Source organism: Geotrypetes seraphini, chromosome 13 (genome assembly GCF_902459505.1).
Source record: "Geotrypetes seraphini chromosome 13, aGeoSer1.1, whole genome shotgun sequence".
NCBI lineage: Eukaryota > Metazoa > Chordata > Amphibia > Gymnophiona > Dermophiidae > Geotrypetes > Geotrypetes seraphini.
In genome coordinates, this window is record NC_047096.1 from 1418901 (window position 1) to 1443090 (window position 24190).

The following is a 24190-nucleotide window of genomic DNA, read 5'->3' on the forward strand; positions in this document are numbered from 1 at the left end:
CGCAGAAAATAGTGCGGAGAAGCCATACTAACCTGTGCACAAAGGTTCCTTCGCTTTATTACACTCACTTGTGAGTTTGGTTATAATGACCAGATGTAGATGCACCAAAACATGAGATGGAAAAGCTTCTTAAGGGGGGGGAGGGGGCTACCTTGATCCGTGGCTTTCTCTCTTTGGATACTACCCGCCTTATTTAAAGTTACTACTGCTATTACTTATGTCTATAGCACTGCTAGATGTAGCCAGTGCTGTATGTTAAGCATTCAAGAGACAGTCCCTGCTCAGTAGAGCTTACAATCTAATCAAGCAGACAGACAGGACAAGTAGGGGGTTAGGGAGTTCTGCTTTGTGATTTTTTTAAAAATGTCTGGGCAGAGAGGATCACGTTAGGGGAGGGAAAAGTTTCTAACAATAGCTATTGTGGGTCAGACCGATGGTCCATCCAGCCCAGTATCCAGGTCACAAGTACCTGGCAGTCTCAGAAGTGGCAGAGTTGCAGTCCCCTCCACCCCCCCTTTGTACTCAGTCAATACTATTGGCCAAAACTACTGACTATAGCAGAGATTAACGAAGGAGCGAGCGAGCGAGCAAGCTCACGAGAGCGTGATTTCTCAGCCAAAGCTTTCTATTCTAGGAGTGAGCCACGGCTCTCTCAGCAGGGTCCAGTTTGATTTGTTTGCTGACACTAATCCCAGCACTTTGTCATAAATGACCTTATTACGTTGCTTCATAGGAATGAAATTTAGGGCTTGTTCTGTTTTGAGGTGCTCTATCTCACCTGGGTCTTTTGATTTCTACAGCTGCTCCTGCTGCCTTGCATGTCCTCTCTGCTCTTCCTCATGATGGGTCCATCCAGTCCACTGGGAATCCACACCAGTTTTCGGCCTTCCTTCCCCTGCTTTACTTTTCAGGTAGTGGTAGATACTTGTACCCCTAATACGGAACTTTAGGGACACTGACCCTCCCCAGTTTCAAGTCAATATTAATTTACTCTGACTCAGGCTTTGCTTTCTGTCCACATTCATCTTGAACCCCACCTCCCCCCACCCCCCACGGGCTTTCCCTGTATGGCTTAGAGCTCATTTTTGGAGTAGGGGTAAATGGCTGTGTAACCCCCTTCAAAATCAAGCTCTATTCTCCTTAGAAGAGCATAAATGAGAGAAAAGTAGCTGCCTTACTGGTTCAGACCCAGGTGCATCCATCTAGCCCAGTCTCCTGTTTCCAACAGTGGCCAGTGCCTGGCAGAGTCCCAAAAAGTAGCAAGATTTCCCCAGGGAAAAGCAGGGACTCTCTCCAGGCCTACCTAAATAACAGTCTATGGACTTTTCCTCCAGGAATTTGTCCAGACCTTTTTAAACCCAGCTACATTAACTGCTTTAACCCTTCATCTCTAGCAATGAGCTCTTTTTGTTTGAAAAGTATTCCTTTAAACCCACATTGCTATTTGTGACCCCAGGCAAGTCACTTAATCCCTTCATTGCCCCAGGTACATTAGATAGACTGTGAGCCCAGAGAGGAAAAAAGGCTTGAGGACCTGAATAAATTCATATAAACTGTTCTGAGCTGACTTAGGAGAATGATGTCCCCTAGCCCCTTTCACTTAACCCACCCCTCCCTCCTCCTGTGGGACTATCACAGAAATAGGCTTATTTCTGATGTGAAGGAGGGTTACCTTCGAAAGCTAATCAAGCAATGCACTAAGTTAGTTCAATAATTGAGGTATTACCTTTATTCCTTTTGTTCTGTTTTATTTCTATTTAATTCTATATATTATGAGGGGCCGTTGAAAAGTTCTCAACCCAGCCAAGAAGAGAATGATGTGGAAACCTGAAACTTACAAGTTATTCCACACTTCTCTTGATACTTTGTTTCAAGGAGGCAAATGCATCTATGAAATGGGCACAAGTATCGGGAAACCAAGCCATTGTGACATCACCGATGAGGCACTGGTGGATGGAGGCATTATGACATCACAATACAAAGGGCCGTTGAAAAGTTCTCAACCCAGCCAAGAAGAGAATGATGTGGAGACCTGAAACTTACAAGTTATTCCACACTTCTCTTGACACTTTGTTTCAAGGAGGCAAATGCGTCTAGTAAATGGGCACAAGTGTAGGGAAACCAAGCCATTGTGACATCACCAGTGAGGCATTATGACATCACAATACAGAGGAGCCACTAGAAGGTTCTCAACCCAACCAAGAAGAGAATGATGTGGAGCCCTGAAACTTGCTAGTGATTTCACACTTTTCTTGACACTTTTCATTTCATTTCATAACATATATCGGCCTCTTGTACACTTTGAAAGAGTAAACAATTGATTTGCATTCCTGTTTGACTTCACTCAGGATTGTGTAGACCTCTATCTTATCCACCTCCCCCCCCCCAGCCATCTCTTTTTCTCTTTAGCCTTTCCTCATGTGAGAAGAGTTTATCACCTTCATCATTTTGGTAACCCCTCTTTGAAGCCCCCTTTTATGAAGCCATGTTAGGGGGGGGGTTTAATCACTGGCTACTGTGGTAATAGTTCCAACGTTCATAGAATTTCTATGAGCGTTGGAGCTTTTACTGCATCAGCTGACAATAAACACCCCCCCCCAACATGGCTTGATAAAAGGGGGCCTGAATCTTTTCTAATTCCACTGTGGTGCTCATTTTCAAAGCACTTACTATGGAACTTTGTAAGCCTAAGTGCTTTGAAAATACACCTATGTATCTCTACTGATGATGTAGTCTCACCATGGAGCAAGACAGGGGCATTTTGGCCATTTGCATTCTATGGTCTTTTTTCCCTCCACCCACAGAAAAGAGGGATTTCACTAGCATGAAATACTAAAGCAGAGAAAAAAAGCATAACCGGTCTCGAGAAGAGGGACGCAGGACACTTTATTACAAAGAAGCCGAGATGGCCCGTGTTTCGGCTCTAAGACTGCATTGGGGGTCGCTTTCCAACGGGATAATTCTTAAGACTGAAAAGACTTTGTGAGAACAGCTCCACTTTTGATTGTAATGACAACTCTGCTGAAAAAAACACAGAAGACTTCAGCCTATTGTACACAATGACACCGAAATCCTTTTCCTGGTTGGTGGACCCCAGTATCATGTACTATAAATTGAGTTCTCTTTCCCAGTGTGCATCGCTTTGCAGCTGCCATTTGGAGACCTAGTCTTCCAGCTTCTTGAGGTTCTCCTGCAATTTCTCGCAGTCTGATTTGCGTCATGTCCCAATTTTCATCACCTGGCTCATTTCTCCCATTCCCACATCATCTTCCAGTCCCAGTAGAAGCCACTATTCACTTTCCTCCATTGAGAGAATTGGCCTTTTAATCCTCTCTGTTTCGGTCGTCACTGACATAATTATGCTTAAATAACCCCTGAAGCAATGGAGCTGCGCGTGAGGAAATAGGGCAGAACAGGCTTAGGATATAAGCGGTATCCCAGAAACTTGCCCTGTCTCTTTACTCTGGCATTGGTTAAGTGTTATAACAGGGGTGACCCAGTGCCGTGGCATTGTAACTTTTGTACAGTGTTCACAGCAATCGTTGTCAGCTATTATTTTGGGGTTTTTCAGTGTTTCTTTTGGCGATACTTTGATATTTTGGATTGATACAGCATTGGTTTCATTATTCGACACTAAGACTCCTGAGGCAGGCCCTCTTGGGCCAAGATACGATCGTGTTGAGTCGATTTGATAAATAGGAGTGAGCACCATCTGGTCTCCTTTCTTCTTTCTTATTCTAACTTGTTATACATATAGATCTCAGGTGTGACTTTAGAAATTCAAACTTAAAGATCTCAATATGTATTCTCTGGAGGAAAGGCGAGAGCGGGGAGATATGGTAAGAGACATAAATGGACATGAAGTGAGTCTCTTTCAATTGAATGGAAACTCCAGAGTTGAGAGGGCATAGGATGAAATTAAGAGTTGATAGGCTCAGGAATAATCTAAGGAAATACTTTTTTACCAAAGGGGGGCAGTAGGTGAGTGGAACAGTCTCCTGGTATAGGTGATGGAGACAGACTGTGCCTGGGATAGGCAAGTAGGATCTCTAAATGGAGCGGAGGAGATAGTGGATTCTGCAGATGGGCAGACTGGAAGGGCCATTTGGCCTTTATCTGCCATCATGTTAATGCTCTATGACCTCACAATGCAGGTGTAAAGAGCCTTAGCCTATAGGAAGAGAAGATGCAAATGTTAAGAGCCTTAGCCAATAGGGAGAGGAGGAGATGGTGGATGCTGCGGATGGGCCATTTGGCCTTTATCTGCCCTCATGTTTCTATGTGCCAGAGAAATTTCTGGCTTGTCCACGTGTGACCGGTGAGCACCTGTTGGATGACAAAAAAGAAAAAGTAGTCTGTCTTGTAGTGTGCTAGAGACATTGGCTGATCTGAGGTAGTGCCCTCTAAGGGGTTCATTTTGTACCAGGGGGTTAAAAGGTTCCTTTTTTAAGTTGCAAATTCACCCTCGAAGAAAATGCAAGTGCTAATTCTGACCAGGTCACTGAAATTTAGGCACAGATTTGAAATTGGCAATTACACGCAGAAGGCGGTACGTGTGCGCCAATATTTAAATGTGGTTGCTTAGAATGACTGCGACGAAAACATTGCTGTTGTATCCTAGAATCTTAGCACAGAAGTGTTGGCGCCTCCCACATGCACGCTTCTTGCAGTTCTGCGCCGTAGATGGAATCGCGACTACAAGTGCAAAATTAGCAGCAATGAGTTCTAGTTATTGGTGATGCTGCTTATTAGCGCTAATTAACACCTAATTGTGCAAGTCATTTAAATGTCTGTAAGTTTTGCAAGATTAGGGGTACATGTGGATATTTTCTTAAATAAATATTTGCATCTCAACTTCCTAAACTGGGCTTCAGGAGTTCTACAGACAGATAGGGCGGCGCTGGTAAACATTGCTTTCCTAATCATTTATGCTTCTTCAGAACCAGTCATAAATATAAGCAATATACAGTACATAAATCACACCTTATTCAGGGTTTAAAAAAGGTTTTGGATAATTTCCTAAAAGAGAGGTCCATATGGGTTGGGGAAATCCACTTCTTAGTCCTAGGATAAGCAGAATAGAATCTGTTTTATTACTTGCCTGGTGCTTGGGACCTGGGTTGGCCACTGATGGAAACAGGATGCTGGGCTTGATGGACCTTCAGTCTGTCCCAGTATGGCAGCTCTTGTATTCTTATAGGACAATGAAGCCATTGTGACATCACTGCTGAGGTTGGCTCTTAGGCATTGGTGGAATGAGGCATTATGACATCACAATCTCAGCTCTGGAATGTTGCTACTCTTTGGGTTTCTGCCAGGTACTTGGGACCTGGGTTGGCTACTGTTGAAAACAGGCTACTGGACTTGATGGACCTTTGATCTGTCCCAGTATGACAATTCTTGTGTTCTTATATTCATTTAGGATAAGGGGACTGGGTAGGGGCCAGGGAAGGTTTTGTTAAGTTGGGGGGAGGGAGCTTTATTCAGCAAATGGATCAGTAGATAATCCACGAGTTTTCCTTTACAGACAATAGGGACCGTGTTTCTAGTGGATTGGGTCCTATATGTTTATAGGTCTTTCTGTGGATTATCCAGCTTTATAAGTCCAGCTGGGCAACATGAATTCTCCACAGTCTTTTTGTTTTAATTTTAACATTGGCTTATAGCATACTTATAGGTACTTTTGGAGCCCTAATTTTGCAGTATTGTATTTGTCCTATTGCGACACGTTCTGCATCAGCTAAATAGAGGCCTTTAAAGAAGAGCATTGCAGTAGTCTAAATATCCCAAAGTTAGCGACTGAAGCCGTATATACAGGGCATTTTTGTCAAAACGTGACCTAAGAACGTGTTGTCTTCAGGTTGGAAAACCTTTTTTTCACGCCTGAGATGTAAAATGAAAATTCTGGCGCACGGTCTGAAGGGTTCCATAAGTGCAAGGGGGCACAGAAAACGATACGGCACACACACATCCCAATTATGCCCTTCATTGACCTCAGTGGAATTTAGGTGCACAGACCCGTTCTAGAATTAGCGTTCCCCGAGCGGTATTGGGGACAAAAATAGGACGTCAGGTCTCAACTCGTGCACACAGTGTCCCTGAGAAGATTGTGGGCCTGGGTGAGAAGTCCGAAAAGGCCCCTGTGCTCCTTAATATAAACTGAAACACAAATGCTCAGACACTGGGGTAAATTTGAACTTGTGCTTTTGGCATAATCACAGGTATTTCATAAAATACTACAATTATCACCTAAACTGTGACTTCCAGATGTAACAGCCTACAGATGTGCACGTGTGCATTTGTACCCGGAGAAAGCTTTCTAAAATTGCCTCCCCACGTGCCTACTTCTTCCACTGTACCCTGTGCCTGCGCTGGAGCAGCCAATCCAATTCACGTCCTGTCTGTCTGACGCTGCTTTTAACTCTTCATGTACCAGGTTTGTTGATTTGAGCAATGTTTCTATAGTAACTCAGATGACTGAAGTCTGTTGTTTGTCTGGCTTGAGTGCAAGTGCCACTGAGTGGAAGAACCGCCTAGTGGTAATGGGCCAAGAACCATGGCAGCCAGGGTTCAAATCCTGCCTCTCGGTGACCGTGGGCAGGGGAATAAGTTGGGTACCTGAGCTCTGATCTGAAGAAGGCAAGTAATTGAAGCTAAAATGCAAATCCAGCCGGAGTTGATCTGTTCGCTGCTGTGCTCTGGTCCGCACAAGATGCGTGAAGTTGGGGCTCTGACTGGAAGACGATGTGTGCGCGCTCCTGAGGACCTTCAGCCATCTATCAGCCTCATTAGAGCGAGCAAGTGCTAATTGGAAAGAGCCGGGGGGTGTGTGCTTTGGGAGAAGGAAAGTCCAGAATAGATATCCTGCCTTGTCAGAGGATCTTGGGGTTAGTGGTATTGCACAGATGGAGGAACTCTTAATTAAAAAGCAGCAGTAATTAACAGCAATTAAGTCTTTACACAGGAGCAGCGGTCTTGCATTCCTTGACGTTTCAAGATAATGTGTACAATTATGTAACCCAGAGCCTGTGTGTTTTCTTGCATTGAATTTCTTCTCGCTGCTTTCTGCCTTGGCTAGGTTTTTCCTCTGGACTCCCTTTTTTCTTCGCAGTCACCAGCCTTGGAAGCTGGCAAAGGAGTGAGGTGCACAGGCCGAGCTGAGGGTGAGGGTCTCGGTGCTGGATTAGCAGGGCGGGAGTGAGCTGCTTTGGCAGAGATCTTTCTGGAGGAGTTTCAATGACATTTTGTCTGTAGTAAGGGCAGATGGAATTGGATTTTGTCATTTTCCATGAAATGCATTGGAATAGAAATAAAGGACCACTGAATCCACGGTGGGATGTTAAAGGTGGGGGATGGGGGTCTGTATGGGGATTAATGCCATTCACACAACCTCATTTCAGAAGTTAATCTGGGCCATGCAAATGGCTGATTACTTCTGGAATGATCGTTTTGATCTTTCATGTTTTTGGAAGTACGTTAAGTGTTTCTGTCCCCTTATGTAGAATTATTTCGGTGGCCAACTGTTTCATCAATAATTCTCTGTCTCCAAAATGTAACTCCAGAGTTGAAGGGTAGCCTAATGGTTAGATGAGCGGCTTAAAACCACAGAAGCCAGGGTTCAACCCCCACTGTGGCTCTTTGTGATCCTTGGCAAGACGCTTCACCTACCATCGCCTCAGGTACAAGCTTAGATTATTAACCCTTCGGGGGCTGAATGAAACTCCTTTGAGTTACTGCTGAAAGGGCCTGACCTAAATCCAAAATCTCATCCTTTCTCTGGTGTCCTCTTGGATGTTTAAAGTTGTATCTGTTTGTCTTTAAGAACATAAGAGTTGCCAGTGGTCCATCGTGCCCAGCAGTCCGCTCACGCAGCGGCCCTCTGGTCAAAGACCAGCGCCCTAACTGAGACTAGCCCTACCTGAGCACGTTCCGGTTCAGCAGGAACTTGTCTAACTTTGTCTTGAATCCCTGAAGGGTGTTCTCCCCTTTGACAGACTCCGGAAGAGCGTTCCAGTGTTCCACCACTCTCTGGGTGAAGAAGAGCCTCCTTATGTTCGTACGGAATCTATCCCCTTTTAACTTTAGAGAGTGCCCTCTCGTTCTCCCTACCTTGGAGAGGGTGAACAGTCTGTCTTTATCTACTAAGTCTATTCCCTTCAGTACCTTGAATGTTTTGATCAAGTCCCCTCTCAATCTCCTCTGTTCGAGGAAGAAGAGGCCCAGTTTTGCTAATCTTTCACTGTATGGCAACTCCTCCAGCCCCTTAACCATTTTAGTCACTCTTCTCTGGACTTTTTCGAGTAGTACCGTGTCCTTTTTCATGTACTGCGACCAGTGCTGGACGCAGTATTCCAGGTGAGGGCGCACCATGGCCCAGTACAGCGGCATGATAACTTTTTACGATCTGTTCATGATCCCCTTCTTTATCATTCCTAGCATTCTGTTCACCTTTTGATATGTTACAAGGGAGAACCCTGGAAAAAGAAAGCATGAAACTTGGGTTGCCTGATTTTGATCATCTTCTGACTAGCGTAGTGATGGAGCAGGGAGAGAAAAGGTCCGGAAGCGCAAGGAAGCTGGTTTGGTACATCTGAAAGAATAGCTGGGATGAGAATACAATCCGGCTTAGAAATGTTTCTCCACGGAGGGAAATGTCCTGCTGTTTTTCTGCCCAAAAAAGAACTTCACATAAACTTCAAATAAAAACTCCTTTAACTTAACTACATCCACATAACCCAACATGGTCACGTTTTGCCAAATACGTGGCTGAATTAGGGATTAACAATGTGCCAAGAACTGTATTATTTAGACTCCTGCTACAATCATTGATTTTGAGTTCACTGGATTATTGTAATATCATTGATCTGGTCTCCAGTTAAAAGAATATCAAAAGGTTGCAGATCATTCAGATCATGGTGTATTTTCAACTTGAAAAAATTTGATCATGTCACTAAATTCTATCGGAAACTACGTTGGTTCCCAGTTGAGGTAAGAATATTAGTCAAGTTAGCTTGTACCTGTTACAAGACATTGTTTGGCCTGATTATATTATTGATCACTTTAAATTTAATGACAGTTTTTCTCAGCATTTTAGATTATTTACATTTCCTATGGTAATTTTATCTTTTCAAGCTGGATCATGGGATAAACCCTTTTCTGTCCTGATAACAAACTCCAACTAAAGACCTACTTGATTGGCAAATTCTTCTGAATGTGATTATAATACACTGGGCTTGTAGAGTCTCTTGATTGCTGTCAACCGCGTTCAACTGAGAGATTGCGGGATATAAGTGAATTTGTTATGTTAAGTTAAATTGCTCTGACAGCAAAACATTCAGAGTCTCTGGATACAATTCTGTGGCACTAGAAAACGGCAATTCAGGAGTTCCCAGAATTCCCCCTTCTACACTTCACCCCTTTCATAGTCATGTGGATCAGGACTTCCGTGTCTAGCCTAGACTGGCAGAAGTCATGTCTGCATTTCAGAGAAAGGTGGGGTACTTAGATTTTAGCAAAAATCGTTCACAAAGTTCTGTACAGGTGACTTATATCTAAACTGAGCGTCCTAAAGTGACGGACTGCGACACATATCCAACTCTGCTAAGACCTGAGTGAAGGAGGGAATGAGCTTGGTTCATTTTTAGAAAAGGGAGAATAAGCTTGAGTCCTGACCTGAGCTTGAGTTGGGAAATGAGGAGGAGGTAAGAAAGGGTGAACTTGGACCCTTACCTGGGGAGTGGACAAGAAAGAGAGAAACATGTCAGCAGATAAAGGCTAAATGGACCATCCACAGCATCTACCATCTCCTCCTCTCCCTAAGAGATCCCATGTTCCTATCCCAGGCTTTCTTGAATTCGGACACAGTCTCTGTCTCCACCACGTCTTCCGGGAGACTCTTCCACGTATCTACCACCCTTTCTTAAATTACTCCTGAGCTTATCACCTCTTAACTTCATCCTATGCCCTCTCATTCCAGAGCTTCCTTTCAAATGAAAGAGACGTAGGTATTTAAATGTCTCTTTCATAGCTCCCCTCTCTCCAGCCTAAAGGTGTGTGTGGGGGGGGGGGGGGCTGTAATGATTAGCAAAATGAGATCCTCTCAAAGCTATTCTTCTGTTCATTTTGCTTTTTGGGAAAACCTCCTAAAGGAGATATTTCAGCATTTTCTTTTTTCTGTCTTCAAGTGTTGATGACGGTTGAGCTTGACTGAAAGTCTTAAACATTGTTATCCCTTTTGACGGATGATCCAACCTGATCATGACCCACTCGCTAGTAAAGCACACAGGCCTGCTGAGCAGGGCCTGTCTCTTGCATGTTTAAATCTGCAGAATTGCATATGTCCAGCAGTGGTAGTGGTAGAACTGATACTTGTGCCGGGATTAGAACCCGCTCATTTTGGGCCTGGCTGTTTGTCCGTCTCTATAAAGCGCTTGACTCGGCCTTGTTTTCTCATTCACAAAGACTTGAACTGGAGTCTAAGAGAGAAGTAGACAGATATTTCTGCTGACAAACATTTCCCCTTTTTTGCAATTTCAGAATCTACTTGCTTTTAGTTCCTCTTTTAAGTCAGTTGCAGGTGCGTTTTATGGCCTCCGAAAAGAAGTTTTGGGTCAATAGTTTCTGCACAGGATCCGGACATCCAGGGTCAGCTGTCCCACCCCTTCAGCTTTGGTCGGTCATGCTTTCCCAGCCCTTGATCAAGGCTGGGTTCTAGGGATGTACAGGCAACTGCCTGGGGTGGAAGCTAGGTTGGACCACTAGCCCCCAAGAAACCACGAAGTGTGCCATTGTTCAGCTGCCAATGGAAGGGGAGAAAAGAGCGTGAATGAACTGGCAATCAGTGTAGTGGGTGGAGTTTTGGGCAAAATTAGTGCCAGTTTTCTGTCTGGTTATAGTCGAGCAGTACATTCAGTCTGTACTTCTTAGCAGCCAGGATGCCAACTTCACTGGTTAAAATTTAGCCGCTTTCTTATCCCTTTAACTTTCATTGGATAAAACACTACTGGCATTATACCTTTAATTGCCCTGAATGTAAGGAGAAAGCATTTATGTTATGATTTAATTTGCATTTTAAGTGAGGGAGGTTTGGGCCTTCATTTGCCATCTATTCAGTTTCTGAAGTTCTTTTGCCTTTGTGTGTTGGGAGTTACAGGGATAAAGTCCATTTGCTGGTAATCTAAATCATCATCCCCCTCCCCTCACGACCTGCACTTGAATGGGCCATGGGCCACCTGCCACCCCCTTGCCAACAGAGCTGAAGCGATTCGCTTCCTATTAGCACCATAACGTGTGTTAAATGATTGCACATGATATCTGCTATAACATGGGTAAAATCAATTTGCATGTGTTAAAAACGTATTACCAAAAATGTGTGAAATAACAGCCAACTGAATCAAAAAGACATTCTCATTTGTTTCCTGTGCATATCCCCCCACCCCCTCAGAACCTGTCTGCATCATCCCTTAATGTGGAAGAGATGGGGGGGGGGAGGGTCAGAGGTTCTCCTAAAATGAGAGGATGTAAGAAGACTGACTGCCTTTCCCAGGGAGAATCCCACCTTCCATTGGGCTTTTGTGTGTGTATGGATATATACGTATGGTCAAAGGAGGGATGTTTCTGTCATAGGAGGAGGGTGTCCACGTCTCAGAGTCTGACTAAATTTTATTGTGGGGAATGGAGGAAGAAAGCTCAAGGTAACTGTTGAGCAAGGACATGTATAGCACTTTGTCAGTCTAGTGGTGGAGATGGAGGTCTGGGGCCACAGTGTGGCTAGTGTTGGGTGGGTTGGGCCACAGGTGCCTAAGTGGTTAGCCTGTGTGGATCTCCTTTCTCTGTATGAACAGTCAGACTTGATTTCCTTCTCCTCCAGGTCCCATTAACACGCCATGATGGTTGAATCTGCATCAGATACTATCCGATCAGCTCCAGCCAATCAAAATGGGGTTAGTAGCCTTGCTAACCAATCAGATGGATCTAGTGGACAAGAAGGAGGAGTCAATGATGAAACAAATGGTGAAATGACGTCAGTGGAACTTCTACATCTCCAGCAGCAACAGGTAAAAATAAAATGGCTGATGACCTTAACCTCTAAATCGCTGACCTTCCTCCCATGTCCCTCCCTAGTGAATCGTTCACCTGTCTCACTGACTGGTAAGTATTTTTTAAAAAGGTTATTTAACTTGTCCAAATATCATCAGAAGCTCATATGTACCAATTTTATGGGACCCATCGCTTCTCATTTCTATTCCTCTCGATGGAGGCTGTCTTTGTTATTTTTGTAAATCATTGGACTAATGCTGGTCTTTCCTTCCAGTAAGTGGCAGTTGTTCATTTAGCTGCTTGGATTAAATGCACAGCTTCTTTCTGATCTTCCCTAGGAAGGTCCACATCCCACCAATACCCCAGGCTGAAGGTGGAAAATCTTCTCAATATACCCCTGATCAATGAATTCACCTGCTTTCAAAACAAAAATCCAAAGCTGTGCCAACACAGACCTGAGGTGGCCCCCTCATATTTTTTGTAGAGCGAGGGGTACATATAAACATGTTGTAATTAAGAAGAGCTAACCGCCCTGTTAGTGAGCCTGGGGGCCACCTCCTCCATCCAGACCAGCAAGCAGAATTAGAATGGCAGCCAGAAAGAGCAGGTGCATGCTGGTCCCACCCCCTTCAACTTAAGACTTGGGTTGCATCAGAGGGAGCGGGACCTAAAGATGCCGAACCTGCTTAGGCTCAGAGCTCTGTGGCGGTGCATGCAGAACATGAGATGAGATGCAATTTTTGGACACACAAGAAGTGGAAGGGGCAATTAGGGGAGATGGTGGACATTGGGAGGTGGAGAGAAAAATGGAAGGGAAGATGCTGGGAAAGGGGATAAGACAAATGCTCGAGGAAAGATGATGGACACGTGTGGTGTAGCAAAAAGAGGAAGCTTGACTGTTTGTAGAGGAGTAGGGATGGAATATGAGTGGATCGAGAGAAGAAAAATGTAAGAAAGCTGAGCATGAAAGATCAGGTGGAGATGAAATTAGGGGATAAAAGAAAAGGCAAATGGACAGGGGAGATTAAAGCCAAAGATGAACCAATATGTGATAAAAAAATAAAATCCATACAGGAAATTTAATAAAGGTCAGAGCAGAAATATCACCTGAATACAAAAAAAAGGCCACTCTCTTCTGATGTCAGGAAGGTAATTAAGGACCATATAGTTAACAAACTAAGCGAGTGGAGAAAAAGTCACAAGAGGCTCAAGAAGTGATCCCGTAACAGTCACAGGTCATAAAAACACTCCACTTGCCATTCACGAGAACAATTTCCTGGTCATCAGGAACTGCAGAGTCTTTCCAGTGATTAAACATATCCACACATGAGTGGAGCAGTTTGTGGATTATTCCTCTGAAGATGCGCCGTAGGGATTTGCGATTTGGATTTTTGAAGATCAGCACAAGAGAAGTGGCGAAGTTTGTATTTTTTGTGCTGTTAAAGTATTTTGCTGTCTGGGTGGAACTAAGACTCTGCAGTTCCTGACGTTTGGTGAGGAGGGAACGTAAGAACTGCTGCTGCTGGGTCAGACCAGTGGTCCATCGTGCCCAGCAGTCCGCTCACGCGGCGGCCTTCTAGTCAAAGACCAGTGCCATAACTGAGACCAGCCCTACCAGCGTACGCTCTTGTTCACCAGGAACTTGTCTAACTTTGTCTTGAATCCCTGGAGGGTGTTTTCCCCTATAACAGACTCCGGAAGAACGTTCCAGTTTTCCACCACTCTCTGGGTGAAGAAGAACTTCCTTACGTTTGTACGGAATCTATCCCCTTTCAACTTTAGAGAGTGCCCTCTCGTTCTCTCTACCTTGGAGAGGGTGAACAACCTGTCCTTATCTACTAAGTCTATCCCCTTCAGTACCTTGAATGTTTCGATCATGTCCCCTCTCAATCTCCTCTGTTCGAGTGAATCGCAAGTGGAGTTTTTTTTATGGCCTGTGACTGTTACGGGATCATTTCTTGAGCTTCTTCTTGCGGGTTAGTGTTTCCCTAGCCTCTTGTGGCTTGAACCGAGGACTTTTTCTCCACTCGCTTAATTTGTTAACTATATGGTCCTTAATTACCTTCCTGATGTCAAAAGAGAGTGGCCTTTTTTTGTATTCAGATAAAAATAAAATCACCAGACAATAAAGGCATGTCTGATTTCCAAAGTTAAACCACTTAGCTACATGGATAGTACCTAAATAGACTCACAGTCCTTATAGCTAGAGGGAACATCTTTGCAATGCCAGGACGGTCTGTAACAATTTTCTCAGTGGTGATATCCACATAGGGCCCAATTCACTAAAGTCAGTGATTTGTGGCTGAATCTGTTTTCACAGGTTTAGCGACAATCACTGCTCTCCGACCCGATTCACAAAACTGCCCAGTGAGTGTTTTCCCCCATCGATCACCCATTTCCCAATCCGGCCATGCAAACGAGCCAAGCGATTGATTCACTAACATTGACGGGACGTTTAAAATGCTTCCTCTTCAAAGACGCCTATGCGAGCGGACTCAGTTCCCTGATTACAAAAGCTATTTCTCTCCTCTGATTTGCTCCTCCTCTTCCTCTCACTTTGACCTTTTATGTTTGCTTTCCTTGAAATATTGTAGTTCTCCCTAGTCTCCTCTTGTTTTCACCGTACGTTATGTCAATACGTTTTGTTTTTATTAAGTTATGATGTTCCCCATTTTATTTTATTCTATAGCGCTTAGAATTTATGATTGGCGTTTTAGCAAAATTTTAATAAACCTGGATTTGTTGGCTGTTTTACAATTCTAAAACCCGACTGCTGTACCTGTCAGTAACTTAGATTGTAAGCTCTTTTGAGCAGGGACTGTTTTCTTTTTCTTTGTGACTCTGGTAGCGATAGAAATAATTAATAGTAGTAACTGGGTGTTTGTTTTTTTTTAATGGCACAGATATTTTGCGTGTATTACACACGCAAAATATCTGGCCAGTGTAAAGGAAAAAGCCCACCCCTCACCCCCACCCCCAAACCACTAAAAATGGCAGGAGGGATGCCGAAGTCATTTGCATGCAAACAAGATAGTGAATCAATCACAGAGATTGAGTCGCTATCGTTAGTGAATCTGGGCCTTCGTATTGCTGAAATTAAGACACTTAGCACATTGAGGGGTAAATTGTCAAAAAGTTGCCAAAATGTAGTTGCCGGCGTGATGCACAGCTGCCGTTACACGCATCTGCTCAATGGCTGCCCTAAATGCTTATGCCTAACTGTGGGTGGTTAGGCATTTAAATAATATCCTAAGACCTGTGCATCCCCCACCCCAAGTCCACATCCCCAGTGAAGCTGCACTTTCTGGAAATGGTGACCGAGGGCATTTGTGTAATTCTTGGCTGTTAATGCCAATTAACAGCCAATTACTGAATTATGTTACCTGCGCAACTGCCCTTATTCTGTAACTTGTGTGCAGAAATTCATTCAATTAGGCAGTTAGTTATCCAATGTCTTGTTTTGGTTGTGACACAAAGAAGAACCGATCGTAAAAGTCCTTAAAATACCTGACGTGGGCCACATGCTGCAGCTGTGGGAAGAAAAAGCAAACAAGAAGGGTAGATTGTCGTGCCAAGCGGGAACACGCCAGTTGGACTCCATCATCTAGTATATATGACCACGGGTGAAACGTGGGCCACGCTGGGCATTTTTAAGGACTTCTGCGGAATTTTACCTACCTGCCTTTTTGGGATCAGCTCTTCCCTGGGTCGGTGCTGTTGTGGATCTGAGGGGCCTTTGCTTGGAGTTCTGTTGCTAATTCTGGAGATTGAGGCCTTGGTTAGGTCAGATCGGTGGATTTTATCCTTTAATCGTTTCAACTTTGCATTTTAAGGAATCTGTAATCTGCTTTGCACATACTTTGGTTAAGTGTCCAGATTAGATTGTAAGCTCTTCTGAGCAGGGACCGTGGAAATGAGCAATAGTAGTAATAGCGATCACGCTTTCACATTAGATTCTCACTTTGACTCATGAATTCCACTGGGATTGCAGTCTTTGACACGTAGTATTGAACGTTGTATGTGCATTAGCTGGAGAAGAGGACCTGGGATAGGCATGTGACATAAGGGTTACTGTGGATGGGCAGACTGGGTGGGCCATTTGGCCTTTATCTGCCGTCATGTTTCTATGTTTCTTACCTGTTGCTTCAAAGAAGAAGATTGAAGGACAATCGGGGGACTTAATTCAGGAATCTGAACAAGAAGATGAGTGTATGAATCTTGATAATCTTTAGCGATTTTAGAGGATTCAGTATCGGTAATTGAGGAAAGAGCTACCTTATTTGTGTTTCAATGCAGAAATTAGATTCTATTTTCGTAATGCTCAGACTCCATATTTTGGACACTGTGTTTGGATTTGCCCTGATGGGAGACTAAAGAGACACAGGAAAAGAGGAAGGCATTTCTCGGGGGGGGGGGGGGGACTTTTTTTGCTCGCATATCCTTGTAAATGTTTTGGGTAAAATATCATTTTTTGAAGATCATCTCTGTCAGGTAATGGGTGTTTCTAATTTTTGGAGGGTTTCTTTTTTTGCCTGGCTAAGCCTAATGAATTTTTCTGGGCTGACCTCCCTCCATATTAGGGGTCTAAGAAGAACTATATTTAATTTAGCTATGGCTTGTTAAAGCTTTTCTTATATGTTTTTTTCCCTTTTCCTAAACCAAAAAGAAGGCAGGTTGTCTGCTCTGGCCAGTCCCAGGAGCTCTTCTGCGACCTCCTCCGGATGTAACTTCCTGTTTCCTCGTAGGCAGGACACAGCAGAGGCAGCCTGTATTAATCATTGCCCACCATAGCCATGGACCCTATGTAGCCTCTCGCTTTGGCGGTAAAGTGGGTAGAGCATATATTGATTCTTTTTTTTTACTGTTTTCTAGGGAAGGGGGTCTCTTCTGAACAGGGTTTCAAACAAAATGAGCTGCAAATGCAAGCCTTTCTAGCTCAGAACCAGCGCTAGGGTTTGGAGCAGTTCTTGGTCTTGTAGGAAGTTCTAAAAGACTAGGCACTGCTTTCTTTACCAGGCATATGCTGTGTCCGTTTCCTCTTTCTGGGGGCTTTGGTGATTTGCAAAATCCCTCCTGGATTTAGTGCTGTGGTTGGGGGTCACTGGACGTGGAAGTGCTGCCTCTGGAATGGCCACCGTGGTTGCTGTGGCAATCCGGAGAAACTTCCAGCCCGGTCACGGGCGAGTGAGGGTGATTTCAAGCACAGCCTTTGTACATTGGTGACTTTTATTGTTTGGCTTGGGGGAATTCTCGCTGCAGTTTCTGACCCCTCCAAGGGTTTATGTTGGATGGCGGCAAAGGGTTACACAGAAATCCTGCCAGACTTGGAGGCCAGCCCACACGCTCGGCAGCTGTAGGGCAGTCTCTTAGGAGGAATTTGTTTTGGGGATGATCTGGGCCGCAGAGGAGCGATCTCCTGCTGAAGCTGTGCTGGCTGAGCCTTTCTGCTTTTTATTAGCAGAGTTTGGAGAGAAGAGAGGTTTCCCCAGCCGCAGAGAAAGGTCATGGCTTTCTTTTCCATCTGAATTCCCACTTGGTTTTGATTAGGTGGAGTTTGTCTGGAACTGATTACGGCTGTCCGTCCTTTCAAAGGCTCTGCAGTGCTGTTTCTTTCACTTTAACACATTTTAAATTTGCAGTGCTGGCATGTCACTTTTAGGAGACTGATGTAAAAATAACTCTTTTTCCAGCAAGCAGCTTTTATAGAAAGAAATAGGTGTAGGATTGTTTTATAGACTTTTAAACAGTTCTGTATAATATACATTTTGTCATTTTTTATTTCAAGTTTGAATCTTATTCACATCCAGTTTTCATGCAGAAAAACTGAGCTGGCTACAACTGTTTGGAAGTTATAAGTTAAAACAGAACGGTGGGCCGGGACCCCCACTCTGTGACCTCTGCCTGGTGTGGGCACCGAGCGTGACATTCACTGGACCTACCCCTCTCCTGGGTGGGCTTCCCGTTAGACTGGAAACTTTCCTGACCTTCTTTTCAATACGTTGCAAGAAAGCAGTTTGTAGTAAAATCAGAAAGAGCAAGAAATACAATTTTAAAAACCAAGACCCCACTGGAGGTGATGGCACCCACCTGAAGCCACTTGCTACCATGGGCTGAATTACCCCGGAAATTAGTGATCGGGGAATGGGCGGCTCCCAGCGTTACTACCAGGGTATGATCGTCAACCCTGGAACAGAGCCAGGCACCAGCTAATACGCAGGTAGGTGCTTTCTCTCTTAACTGTTTGCGGTTACTTAGCCACTTAGCAGACTGAAAATGGCCACTAGTAGGCTGGAGTGGAAGCTTAGCCTAAATCCACTGCTGGACTGACCACAAGACTAGCCAGGTTTAGTGGCACTAACTGATAAGTGCTGCTAAAAAATCTATAGTTAGCCCAGGACAAGTGATTTAAATGGCCAGGGGGCTCTTCTGTCTGTTTAAATGGCTCTGAATATTGATCCAAAGATTCCACATGATGTAGGGTCAGACCGATGCCAACTGCAACCGAAGGGAGGGCTGTAGGTTTGTTTTCATTTTCATCATCCACAGCCATAAATTTTCAAGGGTAAAATGGGTTAGATTGGATAAAGGGAAGTAGTCGCCATCTATGCACATGAGGTGAAGATGGGCTATAACACTAGTCCTTGGCTTGTGCTTTTCCTGTAAGAGAGCCACAGCACAAGCAATTTAAACAAAGGCCTACTGCTGTTCAAACCCTGGAAATGTTTAAGTAAATTTCTAACCAGGGTGGATTTGATTTTTTTTATTTTTTTTTTTAGTATAAATCATGTTTTATTGGCACATCAGCAGTAAATACATAATACAGCACAACAATATAACAAGGTCGCGAACACCAAACGTACCATCAAACACATTTTCACCCCAACCAAAGAATCCCCCCAATCCCCACCTACTCCAAAGCCCAAACCCCCACCCCATCCCAAACCCACACCATGAGACCCAATCCATACTCAAAACCCCCCAACAAGAAAGGAGTATGCTGAGCAAGCTGTTTGCTTATGCCGCTCAGCACATATCAAACAAAACAAGAGATCCAAATCCCATCCTCCCACCCACAATATGTAATCCCACCCTACCCACCGAACTCCACATACTTGGTGGATTTGATTTTAATCAATGATTTAAATCACAATTAAAATTTCAAATCGATTTAATTCACTAGACAGAAAGACTTGATTTAAATCATGGTTTTCTACAGAGACTCATTCTTGTTGGTTAACTGGGACTCTTACCGGTGGAAAAAAAAAGTCCCCCAAAGCACCAACGGCAGCGTCCTGAGCCGCAAATCCTCCTTCCCTCAAGCCCCTAAGCCCCAAGCAGCTATGAACCCCCCTCCCTCCCACTCCACAGCAGCAGTCCTGAGCTGCCTAGCCTTCCTCCCTCAAGCCCTGAAGTGGCAGAAGCAGGTGGTGGTCCCCTCGCTCCTGGCCTCCCTCCCTCTCTTCCTTACCCAAGGTGCAGCGGTCAGCAGGAGGAAACAGGCTGCTCATGGCCAGCCAGGCAAGGCCTTTCCTCTGACGTGTTGGAAGTGACGTGACAGAGGAAAGGCCCTGCCTGGGTTGGCTGCAGGACCGCTGCGCTTCAGGTAAGGAAGAGAGAGAGAGGGAGGGCAGGAGTGAGGGGGTTCGGGGTTCGTGGCTCAGGACCGCCACTTGCTTCTGGCACTTTGGGGCATGAGGGAGAGCGGATGGAGGGCTTTGTGGCTTAGGACCACTGCCGCAATGGTTCAGGGTGGGAACGTGGGGGGGGGGAGGGGAATTGAGAGTGTCTTCCGGAGGCTGTTATAGGGGAAAACACCCTCCAGGGATTCAAGACAAAGTTAGACAAGTTCCTTCTGAACCAGAACGTACACAGGTAAGGCTAGTCTCAGGATGCTGGTCTTTGACCAAGGGCTGCCACGTGAGCGGGCACAATGGACCACTGGTCTGGTCCAGCAGCGGCAATTCATATGTTCTTATTCTTGTATTTGCTTAAGCTTAAACAAAATATCTTTTTAAAAAAACCCTAAGACTATCAGCCAGGACCTCGCATGAAAAACTTAAACTATTGCTTTCTGTAGAGCTCTCACTTATCTTCATCTTCTTTTTTGTTCATAATTTGGAAAAGAAAACCAAGTTTTCCTGATTTCTCAGTGTGGAACAAATGAGTCCAAAGGAAGAGAATATTCTATTTCAGCAGAAAACGCTACTTCTGTTACAAGTAAAATCATTACTTCAACAGTCTCTAAATCCAAGTGCTTTCTTTAAAATATCATTGCGATGCAAGGGAGGAGTCGGAGTCAAGATGGCAGACAGACTGACGACGTTCTTTCGCTCCAGTGATTTTTTCTGAGTGGCTTGGCCATTCTAATCTTTTTCTGTTTCTTCTTTGGAGATTTTTTCTCAATGCCACACTCCAAAAGGAAGGGGACAGAGCCAGTTTATTATCGCCACTGTCGTCCTCACCGATTCAACCTACGATTCCTCAGATACTGGACCGACATGCCGCTGCCAACCCTCGGCTGGAGGATCAGAGGCTTGGTTCTGCAATGGAGCCGAGCGAAGGAGTATTCGACTTCCAAGAGCATGATATCTTGTTATCGCCTCCATTAGGAAATGTACCGCCCTGCCCAGTGGAGTGGGAGATCAGGAGAAGAAACTCTGGATTCCTGGAACTAGATTTGGGCGATGCCTCGCTCCTGAAGGAGCTGCAAAGTGCGGAAAACATCAGAGAAGCTGGAAATTCAGGGTGGGAACCTGCAGTGACACTGGCAACACTTCTTGAGGGCCATAAGGAAGCTCGATGCAACTGTGGGGCAAACGGCACAAGATATAGAGGTACTTGTTTCAAAAGTTGACTCTTATTCTACGGAGAAAATAAATATAGAAACTACTAATTTGAAAGAGACAGTGGCTACAATAATAAAGGATCAGAAAAATATTTCATGGAAAATCAAACAAATATAAAACTTCAATAGACGATTGTTGAATTGTCCAAAACTTTTGAGTATGTCTCCAGTGGAAGTGTTTGAAAAAGTTTATTTTTGAAAGATTGAAGTTTCCTCATGAAACTATTCCACCCATAACCCTATTCCACCCACCCTATTCCACCCATAACCCCTACTGGTTAATAAGGGCAAAAAGATTGGAACAGAAATTCAATAAGTAAATAATATTGGAAGTACTGATCAAGCAACAACCAAAAAAAGTACTTTGCCACCGAAATAGAAAATGGAAACTTCAATTCCCGAAAACTTTCCTATAATGCGCTAACAGCAGCCCCTGTGCCAGGCCTAACAATCATCACTTGCCAACCAAATGTACAAGAACTAGCAGATCCAAATGATTCAAGAAGCTCTCGGATCTCCTTCAAGGCATTCCTCATTCACAACCATCACTCAAGCCGAATGGCAGATGATTCTCCCCTCACCCAAACGCATGTGCCGCCACCAGACATTAGATGAGAAACTGCAGAAGGAAATTAAAACCATTTCTGTATGAACTGCGGACAGACAAATCTAGTAACAACAACTTCAGACCCTCATGGCATTATCTCATCGCATTCTGCAAATAGTATTCTGCTTTAACCAGCTCTGTAGAATCATCTGGGTTTTTTGTTTAATTGCTTAATCGATTACTTTTGGTTCTTTGTAAATTCCCTGTAATCTTTGGCATAGAGCGAGCCACAAATCCTAGATTAGATTTCCAGCTGGGGTGGGTTAGTTTGGAGTTTTGGGGGGGGATTCTGGGGAGGGGTGGTTTATGGGCTTGGGTTTGCCATGAGGTGCTAAGAGTGTACATGCCTTGTGGTTTCTTGGGGGATGAGTTGCTGTTTGTTTGGGAGGAATGGGGGTGGGCTGGGTGAAACCTTGATGACTTTTGGGTTGATCATTTTCTCCTGTGTTGTTTCTTGATCTGTATTGATTTGTTTCTCTGTTTTGATTGCTTGTTATGTTTAGTCATCAATAAAAATTGTTTCAAACTAAAAACGCATTTTATTTTAAAAAATTTTAATAAAAAAAATCCTATTTCTAATTTTTTTTTTAAATCATTGATTTTAATCTATCCAGTTTCTAATTCACAAAATCAACTCAATTTTCATAGAGTAGGTCTTGGCCTGTGCTCTCTCTGCTAATGCCGTCATGTTGAATTGTCTCGCCTATGCTGCTTCTCTGTGGTGTGTACATCTTAATCCTTAGGATTTGGGAAAATGTGAGGACGTTGCCAAGTCTAGCTTGACTTTTTCTGTGAAGGAAAACGGTTATTTTCCGTTCATCGATTGGCTCTTTTCCCCTCTCTGGTTTCTGTGAGATGACGTGATTAAATCCAGCTGAAACATTTCTCAGGGGCAGATACAGGTTTGTTTTCAGTCTCCTCTTCTGATCGTTAGGGGCAGGCCTGACTCTCTCTCTGACACAACTGCCACTGGACCCAGACTTTTCAGAAAGTCTTCTCTTCCCAGGATACCGAACCATGAATTAAGGGAGGAACTGCAGAGCTGGGTTCAACTGATGGTCGAATGTTTGTTTGGGGGCATTTGATATACCGGCCTATCTTGGAGAAATTCAGGGCGGTGTACGTACGTTTGTTTTCTGTCTGTCCCAGTGGACTCACAATCTAACTATGCTACCTGGGGCAATAGAGGCTAAGTGACTTGCCCAGGGTCACAAGGAGCAGGGCTGGAGTTGAACCCGCAACCTCAGGGTGCGGAAGCAGCATATCTAAGTACGACTTCTCCTTCTGAGAGAGGGCAGCAGTAACTGTGATAGTCTCTAGTGGGTTCAGAGCCTGTCTCTTCTGCTTCAAGTGATGGTGTCTCTGCTGAAGCTGCTGGAACAGAAGGAAGCAGGGTGTCTACCCCAGGGGATTTTACTTCCAGTACAGAAATTGCTTTGTCTTTCGAGCATTGCTGGGTACCTACTGGGGGCTGAGGGAAGGGTTGTCAGCTGGCCTTGTGGCTGCCATGAGGTCCCCACTGTGCAAGATTGAAGGTCTTTTTTTATTTTTTTTGTTGTAAATCTTGTAATTTCATGCTTCAGAGAACAGCAAAGTGAGAGAGTCAGCAGGGAGTAAATGAAATCCCCAAGAGGAGATTCTTGGGTGGGGGAAGGGCTGAGCAGGTTCCCTCAACACCTTAGCACTGAACCCTTTGCCCTCCTGCATCAGACTGCCTCCCTGTGTCCTGTGCTGGCACTACACCTCTTTGCCGCGTGTACTGGGCCTTCCTGGTGCGGTGTCCTCCTTCTCCGTGTCCTGTGCCACACTAGTGACCTTCATCTTTGCACATTTTGAGCACAGGCAGCAGTTGCTGAATTTTGCTACCTCCTAGTTTCGGTAATTCAAAGACGTTGGAGGGGCATAATTTAAAAAAAACCTCATCTAAATCTGTTTTGGACCTAAGGCGCTAGTTCTCCAAAGTCGGCAGCATCTAAGAACGTAAGAATTGCCGCTGCTGGGTCAGACCAGTGGTCCATCCTGCCCAGCCCTCTGGTCAAAGACCAGCGCCCTGACTAAGACTAGCCCTACCAGCGCACGTCCTTGTTCAGCAGGAACTTGTCTAACTTTGTCTTGAATCCCTGGAGGGAGTTTTCCCCCCAGACATCCTGTATTTGTGCATGAGATCTAAAGTCCAATCTCCAAAATATATATATTTTTTGAGAATCGTCTACTTCTACGTTCAGCCGTTTGATCGTCCAGACCAGTAAGTCGTCTATCTTTATACCGCATTCTCGTTCAAATCCCAGACGCCTAAAAAAAGACCTTTTGGACGTGGGAGAGACCAGCAAAGTGATGGACTGGCCACCCAGACGTGGCAACAGAGCAGTGGGGCACCTTACAGGACACTGCTGTGAACTTCACAAAAAGGGTGCCATATAAACATCTCATCACAACTCCCTTGCAGGTCATGGTGAGTCCCCCCAAAACCTACTATTTCTACCTGTCTACCACCCCAGTAGCCCTTATGAATGCAGGTGCCACCTATATGGCAGTGCAATAGGGTTTTGGTGGGTGCACATGTTTCCCCATGAATGCAGTGGATAGAGTGGCTTATGGGCCTGGGTCCTCCTTTTCTATGGTTCACTAGCCCACCCCCCAGACTGCTTAAGCCACCTCTGTGCAGCTCTGCTAGGCTTTCCTAAGCCAAGTGCTGATGT

The 24190-nt window shown here is 44.6% G+C and overlaps 1 protein-coding gene across 1 annotated transcript in view; it reads left to right on the top strand.

Annotated features, from left to right (window-relative positions):
• Window positions 1-24190, top strand: part of FOXP4 (forkhead box P4) — an 87668-nt gene that overhangs the window by 23585 nt on the left and 39893 nt on the right. The window contains exon 3 of the mRNA XM_033917779.1: window positions 11870-12056. Coding sequence (XP_033773670.1) covers window positions 11886-12056 — 171 coding nt within the window. The 5' untranslated portion in view covers window positions 11870-11885. The remainder of the gene's footprint in view (window positions 1-11869; window positions 12057-24190) is intronic.